The sequence below is a fragment of the Polypterus senegalus genome, chromosome 4 (assembly GCF_016835505.1).
Source record: "Polypterus senegalus isolate Bchr_013 chromosome 4, ASM1683550v1, whole genome shotgun sequence".
Classification (NCBI taxonomy): Eukaryota; Metazoa; Chordata; class Cladistia; order Polypteriformes; family Polypteridae; genus Polypterus; species Polypterus senegalus.
Genome location: NC_053157.1, coordinates 237,349,758 through 237,371,163, shown reverse-complemented (window position 1 = coordinate 237,371,163; position 21,406 = coordinate 237,349,758). Strand labels below are relative to the sequence as shown.

The window sequence follows — 21,406 nt, the reverse complement described above, 5'->3', positions numbered from 1 at the left end:
GTGTAATTGTGGAAAACCATTTAGATCAGTTAACATCAAATGTAAACGTGGAAAACAATTTAGATCAGCTAATATCACATTATAATGTGACCTTGAGAGATGCTCTGGACACAGTGGCTCCCCTAAAAACAAAAGTGATCAAAGCACATAGAAACTCTCCCTGGTTTAATGAAAACACTCGAGCTCTTAAATTAGAGTGTCGAAAACTGGAGCGCAGATGGAGAACAACAAAGCTACATGTCTTTCAAATTGCATGGACAGAGAGTGTAATAAATATAAAAAAGCCCTCTTTAAAGCTCGCTCAGAATACTATTCTACATTAATAGATAGCAATAATAAAAATCCTAGGGTACTTTTTAGAGCAGTGGCTAAATTAACAAATGGGAATTCAGATCTACAGTGCAAAATACCAACAGATATTAGCAGTACAGACTTTATGAACTTCTTCAATGAGAAAATTAAAAATATAAGATCCCAGATCTCAGCATCACAGTACAAACCAAATACTAGCTTAGCAGACCCTGTCGCACATTGCATTCAGCACTTTAGTAATTTTAATCCTGTAACTCACCAGGAAGTCTTAACTTTAATTACTAAAATGAAGCCCACTACTTGTTCCCTAGATCCAGTGCCAACAAAACTAGTAAAAGTGCAATGGATGTTCTTGCAGCCTATTCTAACATTATCAATAGTTCATTACTGCATGGCACAGTACCTGATGCACTAAAAGTGTCAGTCATTAAACCTTTACTTAAAAAGTCAGACCTAGACCCACACATACTAAATAACTATAGGCCTATTTCAAATTTACCATTTCTCTCTAAAATACTAGAAAATGTAGTCGCCAGTCAGCTTCAGTCACACCTTACGCATTACAATTTATTTGAGAAATTCCAGTCTGGCTTTCGCACTGGTCATAGTACAGAAACGGCACTAACACGGGTTGTAAATGACATTCTGATATCCTCTGATGAAGGAAATTCCACTGTAATTATGTTGTTGGACTTAAGTGCAGCATTTGACACCATTGACCATTCTATTTTACTGCACAGGCTAGAAAACGATGTTGGGCTTACAGGCCCGTGCTCGCTTGGTTCAGTTCTTATTTATCAAATCGATTCCAGTATGTACAGAAATGTGCAGACAGTACTCCATCATTATACACAGAAGTTCAATATGGTGTCCCGCAGGGCTCAGTACTGGGACCTTTACTGTTTTCACTTTACATGCTTCCACTGGGATCTCTCATTAGGAAACATAATGTTAATTTTCACTCGTATGCAGATGACACCCAGTTATACCTTTCATTTAAATCAAATGAAGTTTCTCCGATGTTGTCTTTAATTAGTTGTGTTAGTGAATTAAAGGAATGGATGAATGAGAACTACTTGTCTTTAAATACAGATAAAACAGAGATGTTAATTGTTGGAGGGAATGACGCTGATCACAGCAATATTTTGTCGTCATTTAACTCAGTTGGAATCCCAATTAATTTTACTGAATCAGCCCGCAATCTAGGAGTTATCTTTGACTCTAGCATGTCATTTAAAGCGCATATTACAAAGTCGTCCAAAACATGTTTTTCCATCTTAAAAATGTTGGGAAATTAAGGGCTTTCTAAATAAACAGGATTGTGAGAAATTAATTCATGCATTTATCTCTAGTAGGATTGACTACTGCAATGCGGTGTTCACTGGCTGTTCAAACTGTTCTCTATACAGCCTCCAGTTAATCCAAAATGCGCTGCAAGAATTATTACAAGAACAAGAAAATATGAACACATAACCCAGTTCTTAAATCTTTACACTGGCTCCCAGTTAAGTTTAGGGCAGATTTCAAAATCCTCCTTTTAACATATAAAGCATTAAATGGCCAAGGTCCGCTTACTTGTCTGAACTTATCATGACTTACAAACCTGAGCGCACATTAAGATCTCAAGATGCCGGTCTGCTTAGGATTCCAAGGATTAATAAAATAACAGTGGGAGGTCGAGCTTTTAGTTACAGGGCCCCTAAACTGTGGAATGGTCTTCCTGCTTCCATAAGAGATGCCCCTTCAGTCTCAGCCTTTAAATCCCGGCTGAAGACTCACTACTTCAGTTTAGCATATCCTGACTAGAGCTGCTGATTAACTGTACATACTGCATCTCTGTTGTTAGTCATTAGCACTATAACATAAGTAACATGATAATTATATTTGAATACTAACCCTCACCTATTCTGTTTCTGTTCTCGGTACCCAAATTTGGCATTGGTGCCACGCCCACCTGCCAAGTTGTTTGCCTGCCTATGGTAAAGTCATCCCTGATGGAGGATCACAGGAATCATGGGAAAGAGGGGTCCTTTCATCGGAGCAACGTTTCAGCCGTGGCATGGCCAAATGGGGAGGCAGCTAGATGGATGAGGTCTCCAGGACTCTAAAAATATCCAAACCTAATTATGTCATATCATCTACTGTTAAACCGTACTTCTAAAATTTTTATTATTATGCTGTCTTAAGGAATTGTTCTGTTCTGTGTATTGTATTGTATTGACCCCCTTCTTTTGACACCCACTGCACGCCCAACCTACCTGGAAAGGGGTCTCTCTTTGAACTGCCTTTCCCGAGGTTTCTTCCATTTTCCCTACAAGGTTTTTTTGGGAGTTTTTCCTTGTCTTCTCAGAGAGTCAAGGCTGGGGGGCTGTCAAAAGGCAGGGCCTGTTAAAGCCCATTGCGGCACTTCCTGTGTGATTTTGGGCTATACAAAAATAAAATGTATGCCAAATTTCATCCATCTGTCTAGTTGCGTTTTTGAGATGTCGTGTTTATATACACACACACACATGCAGACAGAATTCCAAAAAAACTGTATTTTCTGACTCTGGCAGGTCTTAAATGTCAGGATTCATCAAAATTCATCAAATGAATTTTTTTTTTCATGATTCATTTATTTTATATATACTGATTTCAGGGATGGCAAAACAAGGCCTGTCATCGAGAATGATATCTGAGCGTCTGTCATATAAACACAGAGAAGCGAGAGGGTTTTCAGCGAGAAATGTTAGAAAGTTTTGTGCTGAGCAAATCTCGGGATGTCGAGACACTCTGACACACATTTGGAGATAAAGGTGACAAAAGCTATAAATGCGTCGATTTTGTTGTTTTTGAGCTATTACACTATCATTATTTTAATCACAAAAAATCCAGAAAAGTATGTGTATGACTGCTATTTGTTACCTTAAAATTAAAAAATACCTTATTTTCCCTCATTTTATTTTTTTATTTCAAAATCTAAAAATTCCTTTCATTTTCGTTTTTTCGTTTTTGCTTCTAAAATGAAATTGTAAATGTTTAGTACGTGTAGTTATTTCAGTTTACGAAAATGTTTTTTATTAATAGTTTCAGTTTTCATTTTAGTTTTCGTTAACTATAAAAACTTTGCCCCGCCCCCCAGTATGAACAGCGACATCTGGTGGTTACCTGAGGTCAAGTCACGCTCTCAGGAGCTCAAGTGAAGCGGCACTCGCTATTCCAGCCTCAAGTCACTAGGAAAAGGTCAGAAAAGTCACTGCGGTGGGCTGGCGCTCCTCCCGGGGTTTGTTTCCTGCCTTGCGCCCTGTGTTAGCTGCTATTGGCTTCAGCAGACCCCCGTGACCCTGTAGTTAGGATATAGTGGGTTGGAAAATGGATGGATGGAAGTGTGAGTTCATTTAATTCCGCTAAGGTAATTGTTCATTTAAATTGTTTAACTTTTGAACGCTGTCAGTCGCCGTCTGTTTCCAAATCTCTCACAACCCAACATTGTTGAATGAGAATGACATATCTATACTAATAAAAGGCAAAGCCCTCACTCACTGACTGACTCACTGATTCACTGACTCTGTCACTCATCACTAATTCTCCAACTTGCCGTGTAGGTAGAAGGCTGAAATTTGGCAGGCTCATTCCTTACAGCTTCCTTACAAAAGTTGGGCAGCTTTCATTTCGAAATTCTACACATAATGGTCATAGCTAGAAGCTATTTTTCTCCATTTACTGTAATGGAGTTGAGCTCGAAAGCCGTGGGGGGGCGGAGTTTCGTGTGACATCATCACGCCTCCCACGTAATCACACAGTACGTAGAAAACCAGGAAGAGCACCAAAAACCGCTGAAGAAAACATACATTATATAATTAAGAAGGCAACGAAACAATTCGAAGCGAGCGAGTGACATATAAACCCATATTCAGCGGCTCACGTGAACTGACGCAGTGCGCAAACAAAAAGCAACAATTCCAAAGAGTGCTGAACAAAAACCGAACTACACTGCTACGCTCAAATAGACAAACGAATAGACAAATGGCCTCCACTGTCACCAGATCTCGATCCAATAGTCCATCTTTGGGGGGTGTTGGAACAGGAGATTCACATCATGTATGTGAAGCCGACTAATTCACAGCACTAAGTGATGTCAATATGGAGGAGAGTCCCCGAGGAATATTTGCATCACCTTGTTGAATCCACGCCATGAAGAATAACAGCAGTTCCGAATGCAAAAGGGGGTCGAATCAGCTACTAGCAAGGTGTACCTAATAATGTGGCTGGTGAGTGTAAAGTTGTCACAACACATTCATAGTGTGGATTACAGTATTTGTATTTTCATGAAGAATCCAATGTTTTGTGATCAAACATTTGAAAAATCAGTGTTAGTGAATTCTTTAACTGTTATGTGACTTCTGAGCCTTATGGTAGACATGTTTAAAAAGAAAACTCTTCAAACTTATTTCTTGCTATATAGTGTAATAATTTTGTTCAAAAAAACCCTCTGATACCAAGCTATATCAGAAAAATAAACTTACCTTTGAAATCACCGCTAACATGTCCAACGTTTTCAATGTTTCTGTTCTTCATACGTTAACGAGGTGCATCATAAATTTGCCTGTTAAACGCTAGGATTACACTATAATTTATTAAGTTTATTACATAGAAAATCACCCGAAAAATCCCTGTCCATCGAGAAGTGTGCGAATTGACAACATGAAGAATCATCTTTGCGTCGAACTGGAATCGTCCCCGCATAAATCAAAGTCATCCAGACGATCTGGATCTGCATAATTAGATTCACCTTGTAGAACATTCGTGCTAAACAATGAAATGAAAAAAAGCGCTAAGATGAAGTGCTAAAAATAAAGAGAGAATGAGGAAATTGGGAAATAGTTGTTTTAAAAAGCTGAAATAAAGCAGTGTATGAGCACGAAACATTTTGTCAAAAGGCGCTATATGGAGGATTTTTTTCTTCTACATCATATCCGCAATACATTTCAAATTAAACAACACCGCAGATCTAACTTCTACTCATTTAGTTTCCAAAATTCAAAATTATTAACACGATTTTTATTTTTAATAACACCCCCTTTCTTTTGATTTATTTATTAGTACTTACTTCACGAATCATTCCCAAACCTTCCAAAGTCTCCCTTTTAGAAATAGGCTACCCGTAGTTGTGACGTTTCTCGTCTCCTTTTCTTCCTCGATATTTCCTGATTTCCCTCATTACATCGCCCCGCAGAGCGTTCACTTCTACACGATCTTCGTTTAGACATCTCAGTCCGATGCCGTGACGTGCTGATTGCTCAATAAAGCCGCACAAGCAGAGAGAGTGCCCCTGATTTCCCGCGCTCCATTCTCGCGCCTTCTCACTAACGAGTCACCTGTGCGCGCCGCCGATGAGGATATAAACCTACGCTCGCGCGCTCTCGTTCATGTTGTGTTCCTGTTTGGCGCATTAACAGCATGGTGCGTTTGGAGTGTTGGTGTCTTTTTTGGACGGCCGTTTGCTGGACGGGTGTGCAGTTTGTTTTTGCAGCGTCTGGCGACGTGACTAAGAAATGCGACGTTGACAAGGCGATGACGCTGTCATTTGCAGGCTCTCCGACCGTTTTTCTCCAGAGTGAGTGCGTCGTGTACTCGAGCAACGGGACGTGTCAGCGCCTGCGTATTTTAGTAAATCTCGTCAACTTCTATCTTTTCAGAGATGAGTGGACTCGTAAAGGTAACCAACAACCTCCCAGGAGTTGTCCTCCGTGAAGTTGCTGGTCGCACCACACTAACGGTGCCCTTTTCTTCCCCGTACGGTTATGTGTCTGAGAAGGTGAGTAGCGCTAACGCTTCAGCCATTGGTTGCCGTTTTTAATTAAGTTTCTTGTAGTTTTGAGACTTCTGTTTACTTTAGGGCTCTCAATACGTTGTGACAATTGCTGTTGGATCTCGATCAAATTTGAGAACCTTCACATGTCCTAAACCAGGTATACTTCTCTTCTGGGTTGGCACCCTGAGTGTCTTCCCCCGTTTTAATTGGGCTTTTTCACCATCGCAGCTCGCCGATCTGGGAGTGTTGCTGAGAGATGTGCAGTTGCAGCCAGTGAGAAGCTCCCTTGTGGAGGGTCTTCATCCATCACTCAAGCAGACTGTGAAGCCAACAACTGTTGCTACGATTCCAGCAGCAGCACCAGTCCATGCTACTATGCCAATGATGGTGAGTGGTGGGGGTGAGTGGTTTGGTGTGAGTGAGCAAAGGTGGCTGCTACTGCATATTCATGCTTGTTTGCTTTGGCCAGTGACTGTGCAGTGCACCCTGGATGGCCAGTTTGTGGTGGTGGTGTCTGAGAAGGTGACCCTTCCTCCCTTGGATCTTGGGTCCATCCAGTTGGTGGACAGTAGTTCTCCCAGCTGCAGCCCTGTGACCAGCCTGTCCAGCTTTGTCATGTACCAGTTTCCAGTCAGTGCCTGTGGCAGCACAGTTCAGGTGAGACTCCATCTGGGGGATATGTAGGAGTAGTGGACTCTTAAGCTTGCTATGATTGATCTTGAGTGCTGAGTAATGAGATTGTCCTGTATTGGACCTGATGGCTTGTGCTGGATGCTCAAATCCTAAACTAGAGAATGGGACACCTCTGATCTCCTTAACTAGGGCAGTTAGTCCTTAAAGTTGTCTGACCATACACACTGCAGTGTGAAATTTCTTGCTGATGACCTAGAAAAAGAACACCGACATCATGGTCAGCACTAATTTTAATGTCCCTATTTCAGCTGGCTGGAGGCAATGTGACCTACCAGAACACCATGTCTGCTGCCATCACTGTGAGGACTGGTCCAGAGGGCTCCATCACCAGGGACAGTGTCTACAAGTAAGGCTTCTGAACCTGCTTCCTCTAACCCTAAATGTGCTCTACCTGCTAGGATGTTGTGTTTCTCTCCTCAGGTTATTCTTCCAGTGCACCTACTCAGGAAGCCAGGATGTGCAAGTGGAGGCTGAGGTGTATACTGTGGCGCCACCTCTTCCAGTAGTAGAGCAAGGGCCATTTGACCTGGAATTGGTCATTGCAACAGGTACTTGATGGTGTGGGGTCCTTGTTGGTTTGATCTGATTATTAGAATGACTTGATAAAGGTTTTTAAACGCCTGATGCTCTTGCAGATGAGGATCATGTGGTTACGGTGTGTGATTTCCACTAACTAATGGACCCCCTCTATTCCATGGCCAGATTCCTCCTATGGCTCCTACTATGTGGATGCCGACTACCCAGTGACCAAAACTCTGCGGGATCCTGTGGCTGTGGAAGTGCACATCATGAACAGGACTGACCCTAACCTTGTTCTCACTCTTGGGGACTGCTGGGTCACCCCAGGACCTTCTGCTTCCAGCCAGCCCCAGTGGAGCCTTCTAGTGAATGGGTGGGTGCCCACTTTGTGACATTGTGTAGGAAAGATTAGCTGTTCTGTGCTAATTGGTGGTCTGCTTTGCCCAGATGCCCATACACTGGGGACAACTATTTGACCAGCTTGGTGACTGTGGACAGCACATCTGGAGTGGCCTACCCAAGTCATTACAAGAGATTTGTGTTTGAGATGTTTGCTTTTGTGGATCCTGTAGCTCGGCAAGCCTTGGCTGAGAAGGTGGGTTTTGTGGCAATGGGGTATCCTGCCTTGTTTTGCTTGATAAACTTCATGCCCTTGCTTTGGCCTTCGAGTATTTCTGCTGGTTGGGTTCCTAGTGATGTGATCTCAATTTTCTCTGTAGATCTTCATCTACTGTGTTGCTGCTGCCTGCTATCCGTCTGCCACTGACCCCTGTACTCAGAGCTGTCCTGCAAGAAGTGAGTAGCATGTGACAGTTTGATGCCATTTTCTAACAAATGGACACCACAGCCAGAGTTTCTAATTCGGTGCCTTGTAATTGAAGCTATGCACAGAGTGGTATGGGAACTTCTTGTCTCGCAGACATGGGGTGTGAAATCTGCTTCTGCCTTGTAAAGGGGGCTCGGAGTGTGTGAAACTTAACCCTACCACTTTGTTTTCAGGATCTGGGAGAGCTGCAGACAAGTTGGTACAAATTGCTGCTTTCAGGAAGAATGTGCTCCTTCACAGTGGTCCTGTGCTCTTTGAGGCTGACCAGGTGCTAACATCCAGACTGGAGCAGAAAGGTAACCATCTTGATCCTCCTACTGGTGTAGGACTGAGTTCTGCTTGTGGCCTTGGCTGATCCTTAACTGGATGGCTTGGAGAGTAAATGTCCTTTGTCTTCCTCCCACAGCCTCTCTTCCCACTGGATACCTGGTGCTGGGAGCTGCAGCTGCCATGTTGATGGTGGTCCTGTCTTTGGCTGTAGTTGCCGTGAGGAGGTTGAACAGGCAGAAAGTGAATCTGAAGTTTTAATAAAGGCTCTTTACTTCGTGAATGGTTGGAATCTTGTTTTCAATCAAAGCTATAAACCTGTGGGTCTGGTGTCCAAGCTCCAGCTGTTGACTTTATGAAATAGGTGGTGAGCTGGAGTTGGTACCATCTTGTTTTAATCCTTCATAGCTGGCCTACTTGGTTATCCCATCTTTGACAAACATTCTCATGGAATGCTTTTAATGGGTTGTCTGACCAGTGTCTGCTTGTGCAGGACTACTTAAACTCTGGGATGTGTCTGAGCTACCGTCTATATCCTGAATGGCTTGTTGGATCACATGGAGGCTTTGAGCTGACATGGGTCTTTTGGGGGCATCCTTTTTCTTATTGGTGTCGCATTTCACTGAGCAAATGCACCTGTGTGCCTTTTTAGGGCCGGCATGGCTTGATTGGCTGGCTCAATCGGTCTGGGGTGTGGGTGTTCTTTCCAACGTGCCCCACCATTCCCACCTCACTAGGCCCTATCATCCACTCCTGTAGTTTTTCTTATCAGTGCTATGTTGCAAAAATGTACCTGTGGCAGATGGCATTGTCTTAAATGACTTGCAAGTCTGTTATAATGCAACCAACTGGAAAGGACCACGCGTGAACTTTAAGCTCCTTTCGTCTGATCAGCACACCTTCTTTCAGCTTGGCTCATTGTCACCAACACGTGCCAATTCGACATTTAGGATGGTGTGTGGTAACTACCTGTCCTTCCTTGACCATGTTGGGCGGGGAAAAATGCCTTCATCTGTGAAGACTCGCTCTGTCGCACAACATTAAGGTGAGATCATACCTGACTGTGTGCAGCCCAACATCTGGACTACTACTGCTGCTGGGAGTACTGGCCTGTCGCCAGTTTGCCATTAAAATGAAATGGCACATCTAGTGTTGTGCCCTCCTCCAGTTGGTTTGTGCCACCCCACTTTTTTCCTTCAGCAGTAAAATTTTAAATTTGTTAATGGCTCATATACAGAAGGTCCCAAAAACCTCAACACACTTTAAAGAATTGTAAGTGAAATGTTTGGTATGATCCACTATTTCAAAATGGCTCCTGTGTGCAAATCTGTTCATCTTAACATCCAGATTACAATGGCAGCATAAACACGGGGAAACCCTGAAGCTGTGTGGGCTCACATCCCACTGCTGTCACCACTTTGTGACCACAAGCAAGTGGCTTTACCTGCCTGAGCTCCAACTGGAAAATTCCCTGTGTGACACTAAAATTGGCATCGCTAGCTTTTGCACTTGTTAGGTGCTTTGTAGTGCTGGCTAAACGAAGTCTTGGGAAGCTTTGAGGCTTTCTTTCTTTGTGCCATAAAAGACTTGAAGCCTCAGCCCCAGGTTAGTATAGACTTGCCTCTTATTTGTTTTAATTTCTATATTCTGACATAACTTGGAATTTTAGTTTTCCTCCTTTGTATTTTTAGTTTTATTTTACAAATGCATTTGATGTATTTCAGTTTTTGTAATTGTTACGGTTAAAGAGATACGATGGAGTTTAGTTTGTGTCCCAATGAGACAGAACTGTACACTTAACAGGTTTGGATTCAATACGAGTTTAATGTTTGAAAGTTTGATCCACTACACAATACACTTTATTTGTTTTTTGTCTGGTTAAACATTCTGTCAGTTGTGCTGAACGTGTTGGCCCTTTTTTTTTTTTTTTTTTTTCTTTGCCCAGCATGGGCCAATTTGTAATGAAATTTAGGTGAACTTTAAAGTGTGAGGGTATTTTACTCTAAATGTGTACAGCAAACATCTGCTGCAATGACCATGTGCTTATAATGAATGCCTTCAATATTTCATTCAAAAAATCTCAAACGTTGCGCTTTATTTCCTACCAGCCGTATTGATCTCTAATTCCATCTCCGTCACACCTTATAGATGTCGCACCTGCAGGCCTAGAACGATATACAAAAATAAAAGATTCTACTGTGTTCTGACAGGTGTGACCATGAAAAAGAATAAGGGTCTTAGGCTTGAATCAGTGTGCAGACCCCATCTAGCTGTATGGAGGGAAACAGAAAAAACAATCATGTAGTGTGAAGATGAGGGGCAGTGAGACAAGAATAACCCACCATAAGAAGAGTAAACCCTTAAGGAGCAGGTAATAGGAGTGTGGACGGTGTGAAATATGGCCGGCCCACACCCCCTAGGCTGCCAGGTGGAGTCATCCCTGCATCATGGAGGGGCCCCAAATTTGAGAAGGGACTCATGGGAATTGGAGTCTTCCAGTGCAACCCTGCTGGATAACGTGGGGGCTACCAGAGGCACAGAGACATTGGTGTTCACTACAATCGGAAGTATATCATAGTCACGGGGACGGAAGGACCGACGTACTTCCGGGATGAAGAGAAAAGGACTTTTTATATAACCCGGAAGTGATGGGGAATCTTGGATTGAGGGATGAAGCACTTCTCAGTTAAGCAGTATAAAAGGATTGTGGGAAACGCAGCCTGGTGAACTGAGCTGGGAGGAAGGGTGGCAATGTGTCTAAGTAGGAGGACTGATTTATTGTTTGTTATTGAGAATTGTTTAGTATATGAATATAGTGGAGTGCAGGGTGCTTTGTGCACTGGATTATTGTAATAAATCCAAACTTTGGACTTTTACCTGATGTCTGGAGTCAACTCTGAGGGTTCAAGGGGATGACAGCGCCCCCTGTCTACCACAACGGGCACAAAATGACAGAGCCAGCATCTGAGATTAAGAGCAATGTATACATCATCTAAACCTGTTCATTAATAGCAGGATCGCAGGAGCCTGGAGCCTACGCCTGCAGGTTTGGATGCAAGGCAGGAAAAATCCCTGTTAAGCAATATGTATGATATGGCTGATGTTAAGAACAAAAAGAATATATTTCAACTATCTGATTCGAGAGGGAGAAACGTTGAAAAAATGGGGACAGATATTTAAAGTACTGAAATATTGGGTATTTTGAGCTGGGAATATGAACTAAAAAAAGATAAATTAATAAATATAGCATAAATAGAAAAACAAATTAGTATGTTTAGCTTTTCACCACTCGGCAGACTCTCTTCGCCTATCTTCCTATAGCTCAGTAGAGTCGTTTCCAACTCAGGAATTTCATAAGGTTTGCATCGCATTGATGCTAAACGACATTTTTAAAGCAACAATATGCTGATCTTGTATGATGACCAGGGGGCTGTTCCACGAAGCGAGCTTATAAAATCGAGGATTATTTGTAATAGCCTCGCTTGAGTTAGCCTAACAGTTCACTTCAGGCTCATTGAGTTCCACGAACAAAATTCCGGTGTATTTAACCTCCGCTAATTCTAGCCAAGCTTGATAAGCGAGGCTCGTGCGCGTCCACGCGATATAAAAGGCAGCCTTGTTAATCGATGCTGGATAAGTAAGAATGGAAACTAAGGTAAGAGCTGCGTTTTTTTCGCAGGCGGAGCAAGAATTATTATTACAAGCCTATGAGGACTACAAAGCTATAATAACTAGAAAGGGGAACACGAGCTGTATTATCAAAGCTCGTGAGGCTGCATGGCAGAAAATAGCTGACAAGTTAAATGCGTAAAAACATGATTTTAGTAACTTTTGTGTTACGCATGTCAAACTATTTAACAACTAAATGAGAACAGTTTCAAGCCTTCAAAATGTATAGTCATTAAAATTTCCTTTTACATGTGCATTTTGTTACCAGTTGTAAGGTACTTTAAGGTTATTTTAACACATTGATAAACAGGACAGCACGTTAATTATATGGGTTCATCTTGGATAAAAAGTGATATATAATTGTAATTATTAATATAATTTTTAATAATGCTTGGTTTCAGGAGCAACATGAGTGGAACGAAAAGGTCCTGGCAGCAAGTGAAGACTGCGTCATTATTGGCATACGCTCCTGCTGCAGTATTGCCACATTATGCCAAACTGCACAGGCTACTACAATGTCCCACGCTCTGTCTGGTGTAACTCGGAGATGCCGCAGGCAGTTAAACCTGGATTTTAACTGTCCAAATGTCATTTCAATGCATGCCCTTGTCTTACAATTATCATGGTTGAAATGTCTTTCTGCTTGTGTTGCAGGATCTGTATATGGTGTGAGAAGAAACGGTAGACATGGGTATCCTCTGTCACCAAGCAGCACACCAGGAAAAATCCCTATAATGGAAAGTAGACACATTAGACTGTAGTATAATAAACTATAGTATATTTGTGAATTTTAGTTGACTTGCCTTGTCTGAGGCTTTGAGCCAGTGAAGACTCGCGAAAAATTCTGGCATCATGTACTGATCCTGGCCATTTTGCCACAATGTTTGAAATTAGATGTTCAGCAGTGCATACCATATGAAACATTTTAGGAAATGGTAATGACATGCATTGCTAATGTTGGACGACTACACTTTCACCTCTTGTATATAAATGTGAGATATTCTCAGTACTTACCTGTACGTTAATACTGTGATATGATTTGCGGTTTATGTAATCAGACTCTGTTGGACCTGCTGGAGCCTTTATCCTCACGTGTGTACAGTCAATGGCTCCAATGACGTTAGAAAAGCCTGACAAATTAAATTCAGTTACTTATCAGGTAATGATTTATGTGCTGTAAATGAGTAGATGTTTAAAGATTAAGCACCATTAATTCCAAAGAAAGTTTCCTTAATGGCAAGAATTCCTCGGTGGCCAGGAAAGGTAATGAATATATTTAAAAAGGACTTTAATGCAACGCAAACCTTCCACACTGTAGCTTTGCTTAAATGTTCAGCATCCCCCACACTGTACAGAAATGAACCACTGGCAAAATAACGCAAAGCGACACACAAAGACTGTGCAACCGTAAGGGCTTTAGAGCGACGTGTGTTTTTAGAAATGTAAGGTTCCAATAACTGACACAAATATGCAATACTGTGTCTACTAAATCTATAGCCAGTATAAATAATCATCCAAAATGCAACGGATCTATCCTGGGCCGAAGTAATTGTGGAACCTGTTGCCTTAAAGCTCTACGAATGAGCCTCGCTCCCTCATCAACTGGATTATGAATCAATGGGCACGCCATGGTTATTCATGTAAAAGCCTTCAATGCACTCCTTGTCATTTTATACTTTCTAAGTAATTAGAATCGCCTGCATGTAATCTGTAATAATTTTATATTGGAGGGTCGATGTGTGCGAAAGAGGGAGTGAACAGCAGCAGAATAATCCCAGCCCCGCAGAATGTCGTGCTGTGACATCACATGGCTTGTCCAATCATATTCATCAAGCTAAGCTAAGCTTCACAACTAACCTGCCACGGAGCAGGCTTGTCCAAGAGCATATGTTGGCATAGTAATTAAGCGGAGCTTCAGGTTAGCCTCGTTCGTGGAACCGAATTTGGAGAAATTAAACCGGGATTATCGAAATAAAACTGGATTTTGAGGTTAGCTCGCTTCGTGGAACAGCCCCCAGGGGGTATTTTTCGTACGTGGATTACTCGCTTAGCCGGATGTAATTGTTGACGATTTGGCCTGATCCTGGATCTGTCGGTTTGTCGAAACTCTTGCTGGAAGTGTTGTCAAAGCAAAACATCCAAATCCTCAAACCTGCTCCGAGCAGGAAGGATTAGCTCACACACGTAATCGGTGACGGTGCGTGGATTTCATCCAGTTCATGAATGAGCGACCAATTGATATCGGTGCGCAAATTATACGAAGAGAATTTCTTATAGAGAGGGTTTTGCGCGATCGGCAAGATCCTTTATTGCTCCCGGAGGAAATTCTTTCCGAAAGATTCCGAGGGGGAATATCATACCTCAAAGATTTATTAGCTCCTTATATTCGAAGTCGGGCTCTCACAACCACACAGACGGTATGCATTGCTTTGAGGTTTTTTGCAAGCGGCACTTTTTTATATACTGTAGGCGATGCGGAACATCTATCTAAAAGTGCAGTTTGCCAGGCAACTCTTAAATTCTGTTTGTCTCTGACATATTTCCTTCGGGTTTTCATAGTGTTTCCTGGACACCTGCGTTTCCAGGGGCGTTTCATGCCATTGCAGGTATCAGGCAAAAACACCCACAGTACAATAAAGAATCTCACAATCAGCCTAACGTTCTCATTACCTGGGATTTCCAAATGTGATTGGGGCACTGGATTGTACACAGATCCGAATAAAGGTCCCATCAGGTCCAAATGAGCCAGATTACGTGAACAGAAAAGGCTTCCACAGTATTAACGTGCAGGTAATGTCACTTTTTGAAAGAGTAGCCAATAGGTATGTCGACAGTAAAATTGTTTGACCTACATGCTCTCAATTCTCAGATGATCTGTGATCCACCTTGTATCAAATGTGGAGGCTAAATGGCCAGGGTCTGTTCATGACTCTAGAATTTTTAAGGAGTCACACCTGTATCGGACATTTGAACAAGGTAAAAATCTAATTATTAATCATGGTGATGTGTGTATTGTATTCACAATTTTTACATATTCCACAGGGGGTCATGATGGAATCCTGCTTGGGGACAGGGGATATGCCTGTAGGAATTTCCTAATGACCCCGTTTCCAGACCCCAACCCTGGGCCACAAACTCGATATCATGCAGCTCTGTCTAGGACAAGGGCACGAATTGAAATGACCTTTGGCCACCTGAAGGAGAGATGTCAATGTCTAAAAAGGCTGAGGGCTGCACCTGACAGATCATGTGACATAATTGTGACAACATAGCGACCATCAGGAAAGAGAGAGTCCCTGAGGTTTTGGTGCACCTTGGGCAAACCGGTGGCAGGAGCTGCCAGAGACAGAATTGCGGCCCAACATTTTCAATGAAAAAGACAACAGTGGTTTCACACAAAAACTGATTTATTATATATTACGGACCTTCAGCCTGTAAGGAGGCGAACATAAATTAAGGATACACTCACGCATACACATCATGGGAAAGAGAAGGGAATTTTGTTACCAATTCTTTTTTCTAGTATTTTTATCTCCAACTTCATCTTGGTTGTCTTCAGTTCACAAACTTCCATGTCCTGCTGTATTGTCCTCATTTTTAGTTTCCTGTACGTGACTTTCTGCTGAAGATATCTCTTGGATAGAGCTCTCACATTTTTCTGCAAATAAATACACAATGACAAATGCCTTTTTTCCTCTATATTGTATACACGGCACATCATTTTGAATCATTTCGTATCAAGTACAGTACAACAGATGGCTCAACCAACCTCACCATCTCCTTTTTTTGATGTGGATGTTCCAAAAGGTACATGTGTGCTGGCTACAGGTGTAGAAGGAAAAATTTTTATTAGCATAAGAGAATAGCAAATTAGCATACGAGCCATAGAAAGTAATTAAAGGCTTCTAAAACATTAGATTAAGCATAAATTAGAATATAAAAGCAAAAATATGATAGGTCTAGCAAATGGTTAACTAAAAAATCAGTTATATTGCATTATTTTATAGGCTCACAGCAGATTTTCCAAAGTAATGAAAAGAATAGCTAAAAGATGCAGCAAAACCAGTTTTGGACAGGATAAGAGTGGAGGACACCTGTGATTCAAGGCTAGGAAGAGATAACTTACAGAAAAGGTCTTTTGCTACAAGCAAGGTCACACTGTAATGCATCTTAGCAAATGCAGGCATTAGCAAAAATATTACAAGAATATATTAGCAATTAACTTTAGTGTAGAAATTAAGACAAATCAAGCATGGCAAGCAATGATCAAATAAAAGCACATACTGTACTTCTTTTTAATTAAAGCTTAAGCTTCAGGTCACTATTGTAAAAAGTTTGGAAAGCCTAAGAGAGGAAAACCCATATATGGATTAGTTAGCCTTGGCCAGTTAGAAAAAATGGGAACAGAATAGAAAGATAACAAATTCCACTAGCAGACCAGTCTAACGAGATGATAAGGGTTACCATAGAAACTCAAGATTTGGTCGGATGGGAGTAAGAGGGAGTCAGCGGAGGTAAGCAAACCAGCTCATTAGAGCAAGGTTAGAAAAGATAGGAAATTACATCAGGAAAGCCCAAAGATGGAAAGAGGAAGCCATCCACCCAGTCTTAGACCAATCAGAATAAGCCAAACAGACACCAAGAGGAATAATGGACAGTTGAACCAGGTGCAGAGTCAGCTTAATGAATGAGCCAAAATGATAAGAAATTGTTATAAAAGCTTCAGTGGCTGAAATGATCATTGCTCAATCTAATTTGGCCGTATTGGGTTGAGTCCTTGTTATTTTTTGTGTTGATTTATTGCAATAAATCCTTAAAACTCTGTCTGTCTGTCTGTCTATCTTGAGTTCTAATAGCCTTTATTTTTAGGTAAAAAGCCTTCTGATGATGAATTTTTCGCCACGACACAGGCTACTGCAACACAGTTATATCACGATTAGCACATGGGACTGATCAGAGAGGAGTTTGATCAAATATTATTTGGAAAATGTACATCTCCTCCTGATGAATAATCAGACACAATGTCTTCATCAAATATTTGACCTTCGTCAATATCTCGCTGGACAGACACAAGTTCTTAGGGATGTGACATTCACTGCAACTGACCCAACAAAAATGAGGGCGATATAGAACCTACCTATGGCACACATCGAGGACAAATATATGGAATGACCACCCTTTATCTGAAATGAAGTGACCACTGCATCCTGCCACTGCTTCTGAGGAAGAGCTTCCCCCTGGAATGCCCTCAGAAACCGGACGATGGGCATTTTACTGGAGAGCCAACTCTTCTGCAGGCATTAGGTCTGGACCACGTGGACCTCCCATGTTTTTTGCTTGTCTGCCTTCTTATTAGCTTTAAAAATAAATGTTTATATATATATATATATATATATATATATATATATATATATATATATATATATATATATATGATTCTTTATGTCAACAATTCTTTAGTTATATGCCAATATTTACCAGTTTGAAGTATATTCTTGTACTTCACTTTAACCTCTTCCCATGTTCTCCTTGTGCTCACGGTTTATCTGGAATTATGACATATTAAATAATAATTAATCTGACACATAGGAAAAGAAACGCTGCATTCAGTAAGTACAATGCACACTTCTTACGCGTTTAGTTTGTCGGCCACTTTTTGCCAGCCGTCTTTTCTGGTTTGGGCTGCATCTGCAGTGTTACCCCTTGTGCATATTAAATCTTGAAATTCTTCATATCCTTCGAGTAACAGGTTCTGCTCCGCTTGCGTGAAAAAAATGCGCCCGTTCTTTCGTCATTTTTTTGCAGCCAATTAAAGACTTGCAGATCATGTTTTCTAGACTCGATATATACGGGCTTTTCAATCAGCGTGGGTGTGCGCAGTCCTCTCAGATGAATAGATCCAGCTCGACTAATCTACTACACCGCTGTGTTTGAAAAACCGACCTATCCTGGATGAGTGTCACCGGCATTAACTTATCCAAAATGAGGCATCTGATCTCGGATGGTTTAAGCGACGTACGGAAGATACACCCAGGAAGCAGCGTGGTGAGAGCCGATGCAAGCAAGCAGCTGGAAGGTGAGCCCCAAGAATGGTGTTTGGCAACACTTGGTGGGGGCAGAAGGAAGCGGTCGCTCCAGCTGAGCGAGTCAGGAGCTGGCATGACCAGCTGAAGGACGACAGTTTGCGAAGGCAGCGGGAGGCTTGGTTGGTGAATACCTTGACGTGAGTGTCCTGGTTGTCAAGGAAACCAAGTCTCAGTCTGGGTAGAGTGTGCGGCCGAAGCGAGAAATCGGGAGGCCTCCTGACCAGTCGAGTAGAGAAGTTCAGCTGCTGAGAGGGCGACTCTCCTGTTGAGGGGCCCAGATGGAAGAAATGGGTAAAAGATACCAGACTTTAGGGTTTTTTTTTTTTTTAAAAAAGACTGTTTCCTGCATGGGGCAGCACGGTGGCGCAGTGGTAGCGCTGCTGCATCACAGTTAGGAGACCCGGGTTCGATTCCCAGGTCCTCCCTTGCGTGGAGTTTGCATGTTCTTCCCATGTCTGTGTGGATTTCCTCCGGGCGCTCCAGTTTCCTCCCACAGTCCAAAGACATGCAGGCTAGGTGGATTGGCATATCTAAATTGGCCCGTGTGTGTCCTGCGGTGGGTTGGTACCCTGCCTGGGATTGGTTCCTGCCTTGTGCCCTGTGTTTGCTGGGATTGGCTCCAGCAGACCCCCGTGACCTTTGTGTTTGGATTCAGTGGGTTGGAAAATGGATGGATGTTTCCTGAATTGTTAACTTTGTTTTTAAAGGATTGATTTTCTATTTATTGGTTTTTACACAACTAATTTTATGGATTATTTGATTTTGGAAGACACTGCACTTTATTGACTTTTTTTTTTTTTTTTTTAAATAAAAGCACTTTTGCACCATCCCCTTGCTTTGCTGTTACTCACTGCTAAGCTCCTCGGTAACATTACTGACAGTGTAGGGTTCAAGGGCTCCTGGACTGATGATGGGAGCATGTATCGAACCCACATCACCCAGCCCCAACTTTTTTTTTTTTTTTTTTTTTTTTTTGGTCGGGCTGTGGGCCTGGGACCCCTGGCACTGCAGCCATGTGTCATTTCCAGGAAATTCAGTTCAGTGCATCTTAGTCTTAACAAAGGTAATTTTATTATCCAAGTTGCAATCTTCACCTAAATCCCTACTATTGTCACACTGTTTAACTTGGCCAAATGCACTATAGAAAATATTAATTTTAGAGATTTGTTTCTGATTCATTCAGAGATCCCCATAATGTGAAATATCCCTATATTACCGGCCTTTACCAGATCTGGAACAAAATCAATATTTTACCACTTTGCATGCACACCAGTGTACATGTAGGCCTACTGGTCATCTAAGGCCTTTTCCGGACAATTATTAGAAATTAGGGTTAGGGTTAGTGCCACAAATACCAAGGCCTGCACATTTCTGAACCACGTAGGGCCCCCAAACTGCTAGCGATCTAATCGTAATATCTAAATTCCTGAATCCCCCAGCCCCCATATAATATCTTGCCATGCAGCTCCTTTACCACAGTGAAGATATTCTCCTGTCTCCCTTCATACTCCACCACTTTCACAGCCTCCCCTCTGATTAACTTCCCTATTTGCAGTGAGTGGTGCTTTCAGATTCTTAAAGGTTGCTGGTCTGTGACAGTAGGTGTACAGAGTCATTGAATGTATCTGAGGTATCCTGGGACACTTTGCTTTTTTTATTTATTTATTTATTTATTTTATTTTTTCAAGGGGTTATTTACTGTATATGCTCACATACCAGTCGGGTCTTAACCTGAAAAATCAATCACATAATCAGACCCTGACTTGTACACCTGTTCAAAAATGCAACAATTTTTGTTTCCATCTTTTTTTGCCTCCTACCATCCCACATCAGTTTCGCATCACAACAACATTCAATTTCGTTTGCCACTTCGACTGAAGTTTAAAACCAGCTTCATACTTTCTTCTGATGAAACTCTCCTTGGTATATAAGGGATGCTTTTATGATAAAGTTGTGAGAGACCCAACAGTGCAAATGTCACTTCAGCATAGTTTGGGTGTTACTGTGTCGTCACATAGGCACGAGAGAGGGGAGGAGCACACTCTGATACAGCACATTGCCACTCCCACATGGGGGGAGGCGTTTTCCATGGTTACTCTCTCAGGTGGGCATTAGCATATCGTAATCTCTTGAACCAATAGCGTGAGTTTGTGTTCGACTTATATGACCAACAAAATACCAGAAATTATGTAAAGTCCCAACTTACCCACAAGTTTATACAGTAAACCTCCACTGCTAAGGTGGTGGAATAAAATCTACTGACGTCATATGGGGGGTAAGGGTTAAAAGTAACTTGTTTTTGATGATTCTTGGGGGAAGTAGTGTCCCATAAAGAGGATGCCTTACCCCATCGTTCCACTTTGTGGGCTTCCCGGCCGGTTTGAGCTATCGGCCATCTGTTGCATTGTAAACATCATTGGCAACATAAACTGGACACATTTTGAAGTTTTCAGGTAAATACTTGTGCTGCATGTGTTGCCGCTAATAATACCATGGAAAAGAACAATGAAAATCGGGATGAAAAATTGTTAATGTACTAAGCAATTATACATCGTTTTTACCTTTTAATAAAAATGGACCAAATTTCATTTCGTAATTTTTCACTTAGACTCCAAATCACAGAAACGGGTAGTAACAGCTCATCTCATTAAGCTAGCAGCCACAATAACAAACAGAAGTTGTTTGCAACAAAAACCTGCAGCCACAGGTATCCTTCAATAAGGGCGTGCACAAAAAGGCGAGCTTCAAAAGGGCGACCTGAACTGGACACGGCGAATAAAGGCAAACACAACAAAATTATTAAAGAAAATGTATTATTATTGTTGCTCTTTACATATTCCAGAGCCATTTGAACTAAACTATCTACGCACGCCTCTATTCGCCGCGCTCAGTTGAGGTCGCCTTTATTTACGCGCGCCTTTATTCGCCGCGCCAATTGAGGTCGCCCTTTTGAAGCTTGCCTTTATTTACGCGCGCCTTTATTCGCTGCGCCCAATTGAGGTCGCCTTTATTTACGCGCGCCTTTAATCGCCGCGCCCAATTCATGTGTCCTTTATTTACGCGCGCCTTTATTCGCCGCGCCCAGTTGAGGTCGTCCTTTAGAAGCTCGCCTTTATTTACGCGCGCCTTTAATCGCCGCGCTCAATTGAGGTCTCCTTTATTTACGAGCGCCTTTATTCGCTGCGCCCAATTGAGGTCGCCTTTATTTACGCGCGCCTGTATTCGCCGCGCCCAACTGAG

At 42.0% G+C, this 21,406-nt stretch overlaps 1 protein-coding gene across 1 annotated transcript; it reads left to right on the top strand.

Moving 5' to 3' along the window:
• Window positions 1-5,709: 5,709 nt before the first annotated feature.
• On the top strand, window positions 5,710-8,694 carry LOC120528268 (zona pellucida sperm-binding protein 4-like). The gene is made up of 12 exons (XM_039752397.1): window positions 5,710-5,908; window positions 5,991-6,109; window positions 6,191-6,263; window positions 6,335-6,493; window positions 6,576-6,763; window positions 7,048-7,145; window positions 7,220-7,347; window positions 7,502-7,691; window positions 7,766-7,913; window positions 8,038-8,113; window positions 8,318-8,440; window positions 8,551-8,694. The coding sequence occupies exons 1-12, from the start codon at window positions 5,752-5,754 to the stop codon at window positions 8,670-8,672; spliced, it is 1,581 nt and encodes a 526-aa protein (XP_039608331.1). The 5' UTR covers window positions 5,710-5,751; the 3' UTR covers window positions 8,673-8,694.
• The last annotated feature ends 12,712 nt before the right edge of the window (window positions 8,695-21,406 follow it).

Bases quoted from the DNA above. Each gene is read 5' to 3' on its own strand.
- LOC120528268 (XM_039752397.1), top strand. From the start codon at position 5,752: ATGGTGCGTTTGGAGTGTTGGTGTCTTTTTTGGACGGCCGTTTGCTGG. The intron at 7,914-8,037 runs GTGGGTTTTGTG...TTTTCTCTGTAG, and splicing joins GGCAAGCCTTGGCTGAGAAG to ATCTTCATCTACTGTGTTGC. The intron at 8,114-8,317 runs GTGAGTAGCATG...CTTTGTTTTCAG, and splicing joins TCAGAGCTGTCCTGCAAGAA to GATCTGGGAGAGCTGCAGAC.